Genomic DNA, 14,550 nt, shown 5'->3' with positions numbered 1-14,550 from the left:
CCTGGAGACCCCAGCTCAGATCCCTGCTCCTAGACGGTTTCCCTGGAGATCCCAGCTCAGATCCCTGCTCCTAGCAAGGGTTTCCCTGGAGACCCCAGCTCGGATCCCTGCTCCTAGAGGGTTTCCCTGGAGACCCCCGCTCGGATCTCTGCTCCTAGCAAGGGTTTCCCTGGAGACCCCTGCTCGGATCCCCGCTCCTAGAGGGTTTCCCTGGAGACCCCAGCTCAGATCCCTGCTCCTAGAGGGTTTCCCTGGAGACCCCAGCTCGGATCCCTACTCCTAGAGGGTTTCCCTGGAGATCCCAGCTCAGATCCCTGCTCCTAGAGGGTTTCCCTGGAGACCCCAGCTCAGATCCCTGCTCCTAGAGGGTTTCCCTGGAGACCCCAGCTCAGATCCCTGCTCCTAGAGGGTTTCCCTGGAGATCCCAGCTCAGATCCCTGCTCCTAGCAAGGGTTTCCCGGGAGACCCCTGCTCGGATCCCCGCTCCTAGAGGGTTTCCCTGGAGACCCCAGCTCGGATCCCTGCTCCTAGAAGGTTTCCCTGGAGATCCCAGCTCAGATCCCTGCTCCTAGCAAGGGTTTCCCTGGAGACCCCTGCTCGGATCCCCGCTCCTAGAGTGTTTCCCTGGAGACCCCAGCTCAGATCCCTGCTCCTAGAGGGTTTCCCTGGAGACCCCCGCTCGGATCCCTGCTCCTAGAGAGTTTCCCTGGAGATCCCCGCTCGGATCCCTGCTCCTAGAGGGTTTCCCTGGAGACCCCCGCTCAGATCCCTGCTCCTAGAGGGTTTCCCTGGAGACCCCAGCTCAGATCCCTGCTCCTAGAGGGTTTCCCTGGAGATCCCAGCTCAGATCCCTGCTCCTAGCAAGGGTTTCCCGGGAGACCCCTGCTCGGATCCCTGCTCCTAGAGGGTTTCCCTGGAGACCCCAGCTCAGATCCCTGCTCCTAGAGGGTTTCCCTGGAGACCCCAGCTCGGATCCCCGCTCCTAGCAAGGGTTTCCCTGGAGACCCCAGCTCAGATCCCTGCTCCTAGAGGGTTTCCCTGGAGACCCCCGCTCGGATCCCTGCCACTCGGAGGGCTCCACCACCGCTGACCACAGCGGCAGCGCACCGTGCCCGGCCCGCCGCCACCGCCGCCGGTGGCTCGGGGAGCGCCGGCCGCTCGCTCGGGACTACAGCTCCCGGCGTGCCGCGGCGGCGGGGCGGGCCGCGCCGTGCCGTGCCGTGCCGTGCCGTGCCGTGCCGCGCCGCGGCGCCCGCCGGGAGCGCAGCCGGGGCGGCGGGGCGCACCGGGGAGCGCCGGCCCGCCGCGCCGAGCGGAGCGGCGCCCTGCAGCGGTGAGTGCGGGCCGGCGCGGCGCCCCGGGCCCCGCCACCCCTGCGCGGGCCGGGGGGGCGGGGGAGGCGCGGCGCCCCCGCCGCTCGGGGCCGGCCCGGGTTACGGCGCCGGCGCCTCCCCGCGCTCGGCGGAGCGGGGGCAGGTGGCGCCGAGCCGATCCCCGCCACCAGCCCCAGCCCCAGCCCCAGCCCCGCCGCCTCCCTCCCCGGGCCCGCAGCGGGAGGGCTCCGGGCCCCGAGAGCGGGGCAGCGGGGCGGACACCCCCGCAGCCCGCAGGCTCGGGCGGGGGCAGCCGCCGCGGCTCCTCCGCTGCCCCGGGGGCTGCGGGGCGGCCCGGGGCCGGGGGCGCGGAGGAGCGTGGCGGGGCCCCGGCGCTCGGGCGGCGGCAGCGCGGCCGTTCCGGGCCGGGCGCTCGTTCCCCTTTCGCCGGCCTCGCGAGCGGCGCTGGAAGGGCCCTGGGGCATAGGTCCCTCCACGCAGTTGCTCCGTGTCGCCCGTGCTTCTTTGGGGCGGGGGCCCGGCCTTTGGTTTTAGTCATACGGGGTCCGGGACACGGGGGATCCTGAGCCTACGTCCATGTGAGCCTAGAAAAATCTAACTTGTAGAGTTCTCTTCATGTCTAAACTTCCCTTCTAAATTTAGCAGACAAGGTTGAAAGGGAAGTAGAGATCCAGCTGCTCACATTATCATCTGGGATTGCTCATGTTTCTGCTGCCTGCATTAATTTGGCCTCATTGCCATCTCCGGTCCCTAGAGTCGGGCCTCAGCTCCGGAGCCCCTGTTTTGCAGCCCTGCCTCATTTCTATGCTGTAGGCTCTCATATTGCTGCTGCAAGCCGTCTTGGCTTTGTGAGGAGGGAATGGGCAGCTTTGGGGGCTCAGACTTGCTAAATTCTATCAGTGACTCCAGGTAGGACTGGAATACAAAGGAATGCTGCACTAGTCTAATATAATCAGCCAGACCTGTCACCCATCAGCTCCCTTTAAATACAGCAATGTTCACTAAAATCTTTGGTGTACTTGAGACTCCAGTTCAAACACTGATGCCATCTCACAAAGAAGGGTTTAAAATATTTATTTGCTTGGGAAAGGGCGATTGCGATTGCTGCCCGAGATAGTGATCTCGGCTCCTCAGCTGCTCAGTCGGATCATAGTCGCTTCTGTTCTGGGAACATTAGAAAGATCGACCAAGATAAGCACCTATTGCACTAGTTGCATCTATAGTGAAAGTTCCTGCGCAAGCATATCTCAGTCCAGCGAGCAGCAGAGGAGCTAGGAGGCTGCGTGCAAAGGGAAGTGGCCAGCTGCCCGGGCTCAGGCAGACGGTGCAGGGCTCAGGCCGCCGCTCTGGGCCCCGCGGTGAGTTGCTGCCTGGAGGTGCCCCCGGGGATATGACCGAGGGAAGAGTGATGTCACTGGCACGCATTTATTGGGGACAGGAACAGACAGACGGTGGTTATGTACCTCTGGGAGCAAGAAAAGGTGAGGAAGAACTCTACCTTGAGGTGTTAGTAGCACAATTTTTGCCAGAGATTGAGAGTTTGCCAGCAGCTGCCTGGTGACAAAGCAAGTGCCAAACTCTTGGTGCTGTTTTGTTCCCCCTTTTCTTAGAAGAGGGGAGGTGCTGTCACGTGAGGTGCTGAACTGACGGCCCTGCCAATGCTTGCTCTGAACCCCAGAACAAAAGCCTTGCTTTCCCCAAAAAGTTGTGGGGTGCCTAAGACCAAGAGGGAGCTCGTGCAGCGGTGGGTGGGAATGCAAGGGAAGTCAGTAGACTGAGTTGCAAAGGACTGGGCAGACAGGAAAGGTTCAGCTCCTCTACGGCAACGTTTTGTTTGTGTCTGACCACAGTTACGACTTTTCCCCTCCTTGGATGGACACTGTCCAACGTCAATGCAGTCCTGACCTTCACACTCAGTCTGATGAAACATTAAAGCTTTTCTGTCCCAAAAAACTGCTGCACAACTGGGAAAGCGCAGCTTAGCCGCCATCTGCTCTAGGGGTGGAGTTGGAGTTCCTCCTGCTTTTGTGTTTTGCCTTGTTTTTCCTGCAGGTGAACAAATCCCCAGTGTAAAATTAGAAAGCAAATACCATGAGGTCTGGGATGGGGGTAGGGATCTGAGCTTTAAGAGCTCAGACTCTCAGCTAGGCTTTTGCAATAATGTGCAAAGCTCTATGTGCAATCTAAAGTGTGTGAGCAAAGAGCTTGTGCAAGGGCTGCAAACATCGATCAAGAAATAGAAAAGATTCACAGATGAAATATTTTTAAACTGGGGGAGGACAGAATTAGAGAAGCATGCAAAATTATCCTAATCATATGACCTAATGCTTGACCTCCCCCAAAGCTCTCTTGCAAGAACAAATTAACATTTATGCTATCTATACTAGTTTCATCTGTATAATCCTCATTTGTATAGGCAAGAAAACTGAGGTATGGGGAGGGGAATTGCTCCAACTACAGCTTCTAAGTTTGGTCATTCTTCTTCTTTGTCACCCAGCTTCAGACTTGCAACTGCCCTAGTTTGTAGATGGGACCAAGTAGAATCTGCTCATCATTTTTTGAAAATCAGACTAGTGATTGTCCTCAAATGGAAATTCCACTTTATTACTAAATGTCCTTGTTGCACCTCTAAACATCAGGTTTGTTAACTTCAGCAGTCTTTGGATAACAGCATGATTTCAAAAAAAAGAAGGGGAGCCAGAAGGGCCACTGAGAGATGACCTAGTCAACCTCCAATTCCAAAGAGAAATTTTAGTATTTTTTTGCATTTTTTATGAAACATGATTTTAAAACATCCAATGAAGGAGACTGATCACTTTCCATAGGCAATCCATCCCAACATCACACTGTCTTTTTGCTTTATAAAGCTGCTCTGAATCTCCATTGTGCAGTTAACTCCACTACAACAATTTATCCCTTTCTCTTCGCAGCTATCTGTAAGGATTTGAAAACTATTCATCACATCTCTCTTGAGTGTTCTCTAGACTAAACAACCCATTTCCTTCAGTCTGTCCTTGCAGGTCATGTTTTTCCTCACCTCTCTTCATTCGCGTTGCTTTCCCCTGGACTCTATCCAGCTGCTCCTAGAACTGGACTGTGTTCTGGCTGAGGAGTTAACAATATCTAGGAGAATAATTTCATATGTCTGGCAAACAGTACTCCTGTTTATACGTTCCACACTGGTGTTTGCCTTCTTTTGCAACAACACGACATTTTTGAAGCACTCGTTATGCTTCACTGCAACTCCTAGATTTTCTTTTGAAAACCTTTAGGAATTGCACCAGATTTAAGATGGGGTTTAGTTTCTCAGCTAGGATTGGAGTGCTGAACTTTTTGGCTCCAAGTCCTGTTTTCAGAACAAGCTTCAACCTTCACCTGCAATCTCCAGCAGCTGATATCCTTTGACCCAGGAGACAAGTGAAAAGAAGCCAAGCAATCTGCAAACCTGCAGTCTGTGTTTTGGTAGTGAAACAAAAGCCTTCTCCAGAAATAAACAACCTGATGCCTGAGTAGGAGAGGTGGGTGAGCATCTGTTCTGCTCACCTAGCAGCTCTATCTCGCAACAGCTGCCTGCAACACTGAGTAACAGCCGCAAGTGCAGCTGAGAGAGGCTTGAAAGTTATACTGTGCATACCAGGCGCTGCAGAATCAAGTATTTGCTTTGTGTACTAGCTCTGGGCAGGGACGGGAAAGAGCACCCGTTTCTGAAAGAAGCCAGACCCAGCACTCTATAAGGAAACTCAGAACAGCTGGCAGTGACATACAGAGCATAATGTTAGATCTGGCTGGGACTCGCCTCCAGAGACCAAAGACTGTGAGAGCTAGAGAGAACAGCAACTCAGTCTTCCAGCTGTGGGAACCAAAGCAGCAAAAACACAAGGCCTAGACATCAGAGGGAGGAGGGGAAAGCCCTTGCCTTGCTGGTCATCTGTACAACAAGGAAAACAGTGCATTATCTAATGACGCTGCTCTTCTCTGGGACATGGGCAAAGATGATTTTATGGAAGGTTTTCCCTCATCTCAATGTAAAAGTATTCTACTTTTCAGTTATTTCCCCACTGTGCTATTTCTTGTAATCCCTGAAAACTGCTATGCCAGACACCTTGTCTTTCTGCTAGTGCTAGTTATCACGGCAGCAATATAAAAACCCATTCTGATACCTGCATTGTCCATAGTCCCAGGGCACCATTCCAAAGACTGGTGTTGCTACCTGTTTGCTATCTGAAAGGATAATGCTGTCTTGCTTCTTCCTCCTGGGATTGTTCAGAAAAATTTCTCTGTGCATTTCTCCTCCATGGCATCTATTCCTTCCAGGTAGAACAAGAGCTGTCTGCAGCTCTTGCTACTAAAATATACTCCCAATAGTCTTCCTTGTTATCTCCAACTTATTTTCTGCTGCTAAAGAAGAATCTCTCTCCTTCCCAATGCAGAACTTTTTGTTACTCTTTTCTTAAGTCTTAAATTGGAAGGCAAAACATGTAACCTAGACAAGGAGACCAGCAATCTCCTAGAGCTATGCAGAACCCTAATAAATCAGTGGAAGCAATGGAGAGTTCTGTCATTATATAGCTGTTATACCTTTATTCTGCAAAGACTCGTGCTTTTTTTCTGAGTTTAAGGTGTGCTGAACCTATAAACATATAAGTAGCTTCATGTGTAAGTGCTTCCATGATTAACGCTGTCAGGGTGACTTTGAAAGTGCTTCAAATATTTGTCTGAGTTTTCTCAGGCAATCGTGGGATTGAACCTTGACATCTTGGTTCCAAGAAGACATTTCAGCAGATCACAAGTAGCTCCTGTCACAGACAAGCTTCCCACACATTATTCCCAAATCCCAGCTGTTCCTGGATTTAGCTTCCTCTCAGAAATGTCAGCTCTACAAATGGAAATAATAAGTTGCAGAGAAGTGAACTGACTTGTGATTTTTATAGCAACCGCAACAGAACTCAGGTTTGCTTAACAGCAGAGTGCTCCACCCAAGCTACTCTTAGCTGAGTAACGTAGAGAGATTACCAAAATCTAAGTACTAACTTGGCTCTGGTTTAGTTTCAGGAGTGCCTGATTAACATAAAAGCCAACATGAATGTAGGAACAGCGCACAGCGAGGTGAACCCCAACACCCGTGTCATGAACAGCCGGGGCATCTGGTTATCCTACGTCCTTGGAATTGGCCTGCTGCACGTCGTACTCCTGAGTATCCCCTTCTTCAGTGTTCCTGTGGTTTGGACTCTTACTAACATCATTCACAACATGGTAAGGGAATGGCACGGTTGGCTTGATTTCCTGGGGCATGCAGATGTGAGTCTCTCAGCACCAGCTGTTCTTGTGAGAGATCGAGTAAGATCCTGTTGAAACTATTTCTTTTTCTGCATTTCCAAAGACATGGGCTGGCTTACTCAACCTCCACTCCTCACATTGCACCTTTGCCTCTAGGTCATATATTAAAATCAGCTCAGGTGCTGATGAGGCACCGAACATCTGGTAAGGTTGCTCAGAGGGGACGCTGAACTGATTTGCCTGCATGGCAGGTCCCTTTGCTGTGTCCACCTTAACAGAGGTGTAGAGGTAACAGAGGAATAGATTTTACAGGCCCCAGAAGCTAGCATGGCAGCTTTCACTTTGGTTGATACAATAAAACTGAATTGGCCTCAGAGTAAAAAACAAGATTAAAAATCAAACCAATCTGTTCACCTTAAAATGAAAGATTAGTTCAGGAACAGATTTGCTTCTTCTGAGGATCAGGTACCTAAATGAATGTTCATCTGTGTCAGGCTAGATCTGTACAGGTGTGCACAGCCTGACAGATGTGCGTGCTGCAGCCAGGAACACAGTCTACCAAGGCTATTTGTGATGCCAGGATCTGCTCTGTTTATACAGTGATGTCCTTTGCTGTGCCCTGGAAAAGCTGCAGTCACTCAGTAAAACCTTTCCTAGCGAGTAGAGGAAAAACCGTGGTCTGTTTAATGGCTCACTTCTATGCCTCTGCCATTCTCTTGTGCAAGTCTTAACATGCTTGCGTTCTAGAGCTAAGAGCAGACCTCCAGGCAGCAATTCACCCTCCAGCAAGAGAGCCATATTACTTCACACAGATGCAGCAATAGATTTTGTATCCTTTATTTTAAATAGCATCTCAGGCTAAGACTAGGAGTCAGAAATGCCCCACTTATTGGGGACCCTCATGCTTGTTATCCATGTCTCTAGGAAAAACAAGACAAAACAAACCCCCCCTCACCCCACCCCCCACACAACTGGAGCTGTTGGGGGCTGAGTTCTGCACAAATGCTGCCTCCTTTTCATCCAGATCCTCTTCTCCTCCCTTCCCTGGGTCTTGTGCCCCTCCTGGGACCAGAAAGGAGTTTAAAAGGCCAGCAATAACCACATTTAACGAACATGCCTAACTTAGCCAGACAGTTGCTGCTTATCTGTAACTCATGTTCCGCTTCAAGAAGTTAACTTGTAATTAGAATAGAAACAGACCCTTTTTACCTACAAGTCTACCAACACCTTTTAAAAGCATTTATCATTGCTGTTTCATGGTACAACGAGCCTGTGCTAATATCCCAGTCCCAGAGATCCAAACGCTGTCATGTTGTTTATGCCCAGGAGCTGACTGAGAGGCCTCCAGTGCTAACAGCTAAGTTTGAGCCAGCCCCAGGCGGCAGTCTTCCTCCTTAGCTTTGCGGCTGCATTAGCTGCTGTCAGCGAGAGGACGCTTTCCAGGGACGGTAACGTGTCCCTCTAGCGGAACAGCGTGCCGGTGCAAGCTGCCAGTCTGACCTCTCCTTCACAACTGTCCTGTTCTTGCTGAAGCTGAACTCTCTCTGGTGGTGTGCTTCAGGCTGCATTTGTATTTGCTACAGAGTATGTACATCTTCCTACATACCGTGAAAGGAACGCCTTTTGAGACCCCAGATCAAGGGAAGGCTCGGCTGCTCACGCACTGGGAGCAGATGGACTACGGCGTGCAGTTCACAGCATCGCGCAAGTTCCTGACCATCATGCCCATTGTACTGTGAGTACTTCAGGGCAGTTAAGCTTCTCACGTGCCTGTACTAATCAATGCTGCTGTTGAACGTGCTGCCTTGGGAAAAGAAAACACTGTACCACCCTCAAAAAAAACAAAACAAAACAACACAACAACTCTTTTCCACTCCCTTCTCCAGTTCTGCTTTTAAAGCAATATACTAACAAATGTATTTAGCTAGTATAATTGATATGTATAGGACTAGTATAACGTGCTTACGCCAATACTCTTCCTGGCCACTGTCAGACTAAATGTTTCGGAGAACAGTCTCCAGCTTGCTTTGGGGTCCTCTGCAACCTGAGTTAATGCTCATAAAGTACTTCTAGATAGATCAGTACAGATCTATGCTGTTCTATGGTCCAGTACGCTGTGCATTGCTGGGCTATTAGTGAACATGTTTTCATAGACTCTAATAATACTTAAGAGCCTGTTGTGGACTAGAATCCTATGATAATAGCTGCCGAATAGGAATGAAACAAAAGTATGGGTCTTGTCCCAGAGGAGGTCAGCTATAGGCTTAGGAAAACAGGTATATGAAAGAATGGAGAACCTGAGGAAAAAAAAATGCGATCACTACAGTGAGAAGTGATCTTGCCCTGCCTGGTTTCTGCATGATATTGTCTGTTTTTCTGACTCAAAGACACAGAAGACAGTATCAGACTGTTTTTAATGCTGAAGAGGCTGGAAGGACAGTTGGAAGCTATTCTTCCCTCCTTCAAGAGAGAGAAAACCAAAGAAAGGAAACTAATGAGCAGTGTTTCTGCCCCCAAATCTATGGTTTGTCAAATCCAGGGTCTTCCCCCCATGTTCCTAAGCCAGTTATTGCATCCATATAGAAGGTCTGGTTTTGTGGGGCAATTCACCCAAGGAGCGAGGGAAGCTATAACTGATCGTTTATTTGAAGGTATCTTTATGCTTCTGGGAGCCATAAGGAAGACTGGAAACCATAGCTGCTGTAATTCATCTTCCTCTTTTTGTTCCCCTCCTTTCCAGGTATTTTCTAACGAGCTTTTACACAAAGTATGACCGGATACACTTCATAATCAACACCATCTCTCTTATGAGTGTCCTGATTCCCAAACTGCCCCAGTTTCATGGAGTCCGGATCTTTGGGATCAACAAGTACTGAACTGCTTGGATGGAATGAATTGAAGAGGAGCAGGGGAGAGGGGGAAATTCCTTCTCTTTAGTCCTGTTTTCTTCACCCTCATGCACACTGGGATATAGTTTCATGGCGGCTGTTTAAATGCAGTATCCAATAGACATATACCGCATGCTGGATCCTCATGCCCAATAAATCTAAACAAGCTCCAGAGTAGAGTTTAGTGCAGAGCAGGATACATGATGCTGGATTTCTTTTATTCCAGTGTCATCAAGTAGATGCAGATACACTGAGACTTCAAGGTACAAAGATGATGAATTCTGGGGAGATTTTCATCTATCCCAGAGACTGAATGAAAAGTACAGGGATGAGGGGAAAAGCTTCTAGTGCTGGTACTATTGCTGTGGTAAATGCACTTTAGAATATGTTTCCCTTTCTGAAGCTAGGTGCTTTAAGCGATATGTGGGGAAATTCAAAGGGATACAGCCAGACTTTCCCAATACTTGATTGTTTTTAGGGTAAGGATTTCATATTTGGGTGGGGAGTGAGGGAGAAGAAAATGACAGATTTTTATTTTAAAACCTTTATCCCACTGAGAAAGGAAATTCTTTTACTGAGAAGAATACAGGAAGGAACGACCTGCAGTTTGACAGAGTTTTCAGTTTTCTATGGTACCATTCATGTAGTTCAGGGGAAAAGTCCTAATCAGACCCTAAATCATGCTGGTTATTTTCAGCTCATACCAGAATCTGAGTAACTTTGCTCCCCACCCTAAACAACCCATTTTAAAGCACTCTTGAGCACTACCTGACTGCTCACTGTGAGCGTCTGGATTAAGGGGCAGGGTGCAAGTTATTCTAATGATCAACTAGAAGTGTCACTGAGCTACTTGGTACATGGAGATTGTATAAGGATGCCAGAAACTGAAGACTGACAGGTATAGGCCAAATGAGACACAGATGGCTGCTTGATACAGGCAGTTAATGGCTGTGATTGGAATTTTTCTCCTCCAGCCAGCAACTTGGCCTCCCAGGTTTATGTACGTTACCAACATCTGCCAGTTCTCCAGTTAGCTGTGGACTTAACTCAGCATCTCACTTCTCACCAGGGAAAGTGTTTGATTTCTGACTTAACCTGGAAGTTTGTCCTCTATGCACAATGTCTTGCCAAAGTACTGCAGCAGCATCCCCTGGCCCTCAAATGACCACTGGAAAGGTAAGGGAGCTGTAGGACAGCTGTACTAACAAATAGCACCAGCAGCAGACAGCTAACTGAATTGACCAACAGAAGAATGTAATAGGTCACTGAAGATAACTGATGATTTAGTACAGAAATAGTATTAAGCTTTCTCCCCATAAAATTATCCACCTAAATAAAATAGGTTTGCAGGTTTAGATCTCCTGGTTGAGAGGTCTTTCTATTGTTCACAAAGCAGTAGGTTTTTATTTTGGGTTGTGTGCTGGTTGAAATGTGTTATTCCTCATGCTTCCCCCGGAAAGCCTGTATTTTTGTTGTCTTAGTGCTTATATTATCTCACATTTTTGACAACAATATAAACATTTTAAATATGGTATTTTTGTTCCTGCATTAGCCAAGTATAGCCATAGAGGTCAGTGGGCAACAGAGTGAATACTGATGACTTGATGGTCTCAGCAAAGGATAGAGACAGAAGAACTTCAAGTTTGCATATAAGGTCTAGTAATACTCCATGCATAATTTTGGGCAAGCTGTTTTACTTCTGTCTCAGATTTACTGTCAGACTGCTGTAGAGAAAGGAAAAAAAAAAAAAACTTATATGTGTCTCAGAGGGCTGTTGTAATACCTAGAGAAGCATTATCCAACATGTTTGAAATGGAAATATTTTAAGTGAAAAGGAAGCTCTTGAGAAGATAGACAGAAGAGTGAGTCTGGCTTGATACCTGAGCGCTATTCTCCAGCAAGGGAGTTTGACAGATGTCTAACTTGGTTTGTTTTTTTAAAAAAAACCTTTTAACCACAATGACATAGAGATTGCTGCTTTAGTTAAGGTACTATATACCCTAAAGCTAATATACTCTTTAAGCTACTCGACAATGACTTTTTAAATAAAATATTGTTTTCAAATTAGAGCTAGTTCTTCAATCAGCTAAGTATCTTTGATACTGTTGATTTCTTAGTCATTTTAATGTCTTGAATGCCTGTAGAAGGACTGCTACCTTCACATTTGTAGAGTCTTTTCTTAACAGGATGGCAAAGTCAATATCTATGATGTAGACTGTATGGTGCTTAACAAATCTGAATGTCTGACAGCTCATGGAATGTGCATGCTATTGGCAAATCTTCTCCAGAGGAAAGAGCACAATTCAGTTACTTAGGTAGAACTGGGGGAGAGGGGGGGAGATATCCACTTATCTGCAACAAAAACAATTGATTTACCAAGGATACTTTTGCTTAAAAACAGTATTCCAACAGATATATGTACTTCTGCAAGTACATGCACATTACACAAAATGAGATCAATTTTGACATTCTCAGCAGAATGAAGTTAAGGGTCAGATTTTCATAATGAAATACAGCGCTGTAGCTTCTTTGAAGGCCTTGCTGTTACAACAGCTGAGGATCTGAACATACATTATTTGTACTCTTAATTGACACTATGGACATTTGATTCTATTTTGCTGAATTAAAGATTTACTGCAAAACAATAGAATGGGATTACAAGCTTCTTAAAAGAGCATTTCCTAAAGCCTAAAATTTCTTGTTAGACAAAGCCTTAATTATAATAGCAAACTTTTCTGATTTACTTTGTTCACACTGAAATGAATTAAAATAGCCATTACACATATATATTTGAAGTTACATGGCAAATTACATTCTTTACAACATAGGCACAACATTTTTGCCATGGAATATCTGAAAGTTAACTTGGACTCATACAGTTAGTCCAATAAAGTGAAGTATAAATGAAAACAGGAGAAATATGGAAAAGAGTAAAAACTGAAGAAACATTTCATTTTAATTTCATAGTATGTTAAGTATCTAGATAAGGAAGATCCTATCAGATCAATAATTGTTCAAATAGCTATTAATCTTAAGATGCCATCTTCAGGGTAAGTATGACAACTAATAAAAATGGAAAACAAGCCACAGATTAATTTTAATTAAGCCACAGTTGCAATTGCTACTTGCTAGGTGTACGCAAGTTAGGTTTAACTTAGAGCTCTGGTACTGCTGGTTGAGCCACCTTCATACACAAGTTTTGTGGCTGGCTCCTTCCTGTCAGTGTCAAGGACAACAAGCTATACCTGACCTAACTTCTTGTTAACTATCTCCACTGCAACAGTGTGAAAATAACAGAGTTTTGGGTCTCCTGGAACTCTGCACCAAAACTACTTCTGTTTTAATCTTTGTTTTATAGAAACAAGAGTTTAGTCCTAAGGCTAATCATGGACACAAAAAAGTTAAAGAGGATAATCAAAACACTAAAACTCCTATGGGATAAGTCACTTCAAAGAAAAGGAACATCAGGATAAAAGACAGGATGAGGGACCTTCAGACACTACTGTATTTGCAGCTAGCATAGCAGTGATACAAGAGTGAAGCCTACCTTTTGCATAGAGAACCAGAATGTGAGTGAAAAGACTGTCCATTAATTCTTCTAGACCACAGGATCTTCTCCAAGTACCTGCCTGAAAGAGAGAGCTGATTGTTACTGATTTTAAATGAGATTTTGATCACAACACAGGTGACATTTTCTGCTAAGCTTTGTACTGGCTCCCTGCACAGTGACTAGGGTAAGCTTCAGCTGGAGAATTAAAGGCAGACTCCATTGTGTGACTGAGAAACAAAGAATGGACAAGTATGTACTTAAAAATGCTTTTCATTTTTGTTTTGCTGTGGATGGAGAAAGGAAAGTTTTTGAAAAGCACCACTAGATGAGTTCACAGGCACTGGCAAAAACCATCCCTTTGCCCAATCTTGTGGGCAAAAGCTGCTCTACGCTGTTGTTAAGACTATGTACTTACTCAGTACAAAAATCATTGCACCAGGGAAAGTCACAAAACAATCAAGTATTACCAGCTTCCTGTTTCTGAATTAGGGATCATGTCTTGCAATTCATTTAATACAGCTAACGAGATGTCATGGAGCCCAACACTTTGCAGGAGAAAGCCTTTTAAAAAAAAATAATAATAATACCCTGAGATCCAGGGCTACTTAATTTCAGAGTATTTTTCTTTTTTTATTATTATTTTTAATAAAAGCATGGTACTGGCCCTTGAAAAAGGGACAGCAGCTGGGTTATCATTGTTAACACATTAATATTTCCTGTTATGACTTACATTGCTTTATCATTGCCCACAATATGTATTTTAAGCATGCAAGTGTGTGTATGTATGTATGTATGTATGTATCCATCCTCCCTGGATCAATTTAAGCAAGCTAAATTAGTTTTTTATGGAACATTTTCACATTGTACATAGTTTTAGGGTTTTTTTCCAGTAGCCCTCCTTTTTGCTGTGTATACAAAAGTCTCATCTAGAGAACTTTCTAAACTAAAGTGTGAATATTTTTATTACTCCTTTGTACAGCATTCTAAGAGAAACTAATAAAGCAAGTATTCGTGTAAAAACTTGTATGTTGTTCCCTGAATTTTGTATGGACAGGTTTTGCTGTTAAACAAGGGTGGCAAATGAGTAACATGACATGACAACTGCAAGGCCACCAAATCCTAAACTGCAGTAAAGCAGAAAGCTTGCGGCCTACTACACGAATCCTAGAAGGGTACCACACTGGTAAACCACACAAACTCCTGCCTAGTGACAATGGAGGACAACACACGGCAACGTATGTGCATCACTGTTCACCTGGAGACACAGACAAGAATAAAAGTCACACAGGCACAGCACTTTGTTGTCCTTGGTGCGCTTCTCCTTGCATAGCTGGTGTTCAGGCTTTTAAAAGCAAAGTGTAGAAATTATGTAACATCTTATAGAAAATCCCAAGAACTGGTTTATGACAGCATTCATACCTGTAACACACATACATTGTCCAGAGATTTAAATTCAATGATTAATAACATAAGGCAGCTAGTTAATAAAAGTACTCCCAGT

At 46.0% G+C, this 14,550-nt stretch overlaps 1 protein-coding gene across 1 annotated transcript; it reads left to right on the top strand.

The window, feature by feature from the left end:
- The first annotated feature begins 1,257 nt into the window (after positions 1-1,257).
- On the top strand, positions 1,258-14,069 carry ORMDL3 (ORMDL sphingolipid biosynthesis regulator 3). The gene is made up of 4 exons (XM_062595705.1): positions 1,258-1,333; positions 6,381-6,587; positions 8,195-8,346; positions 9,352-14,069. Exons 2-4 carry the CDS (start codon positions 6,414-6,416, stop codon positions 9,485-9,487), a joined length of 462 nt encoding a protein of 153 aa, XP_062451689.1. The 5' UTR covers positions 1,258-1,333; positions 6,381-6,413; the 3' UTR covers positions 9,488-14,069.
- Positions 14,070-14,550: the final 481 nt, after the last annotated feature.

The sequence above is a fragment of the Rhea pennata genome, chromosome 26, assembly GCF_028389875.1.
Source record: "Rhea pennata isolate bPtePen1 chromosome 26, bPtePen1.pri, whole genome shotgun sequence".
Lineage (NCBI taxonomy): Eukaryota > Metazoa > Chordata > Aves > Rheiformes > Rheidae > Rhea > Rhea pennata.
Note: the sequence above shows the minus strand (reverse complement) of the source record. Positions and strands in the feature narration are given on the sequence as shown.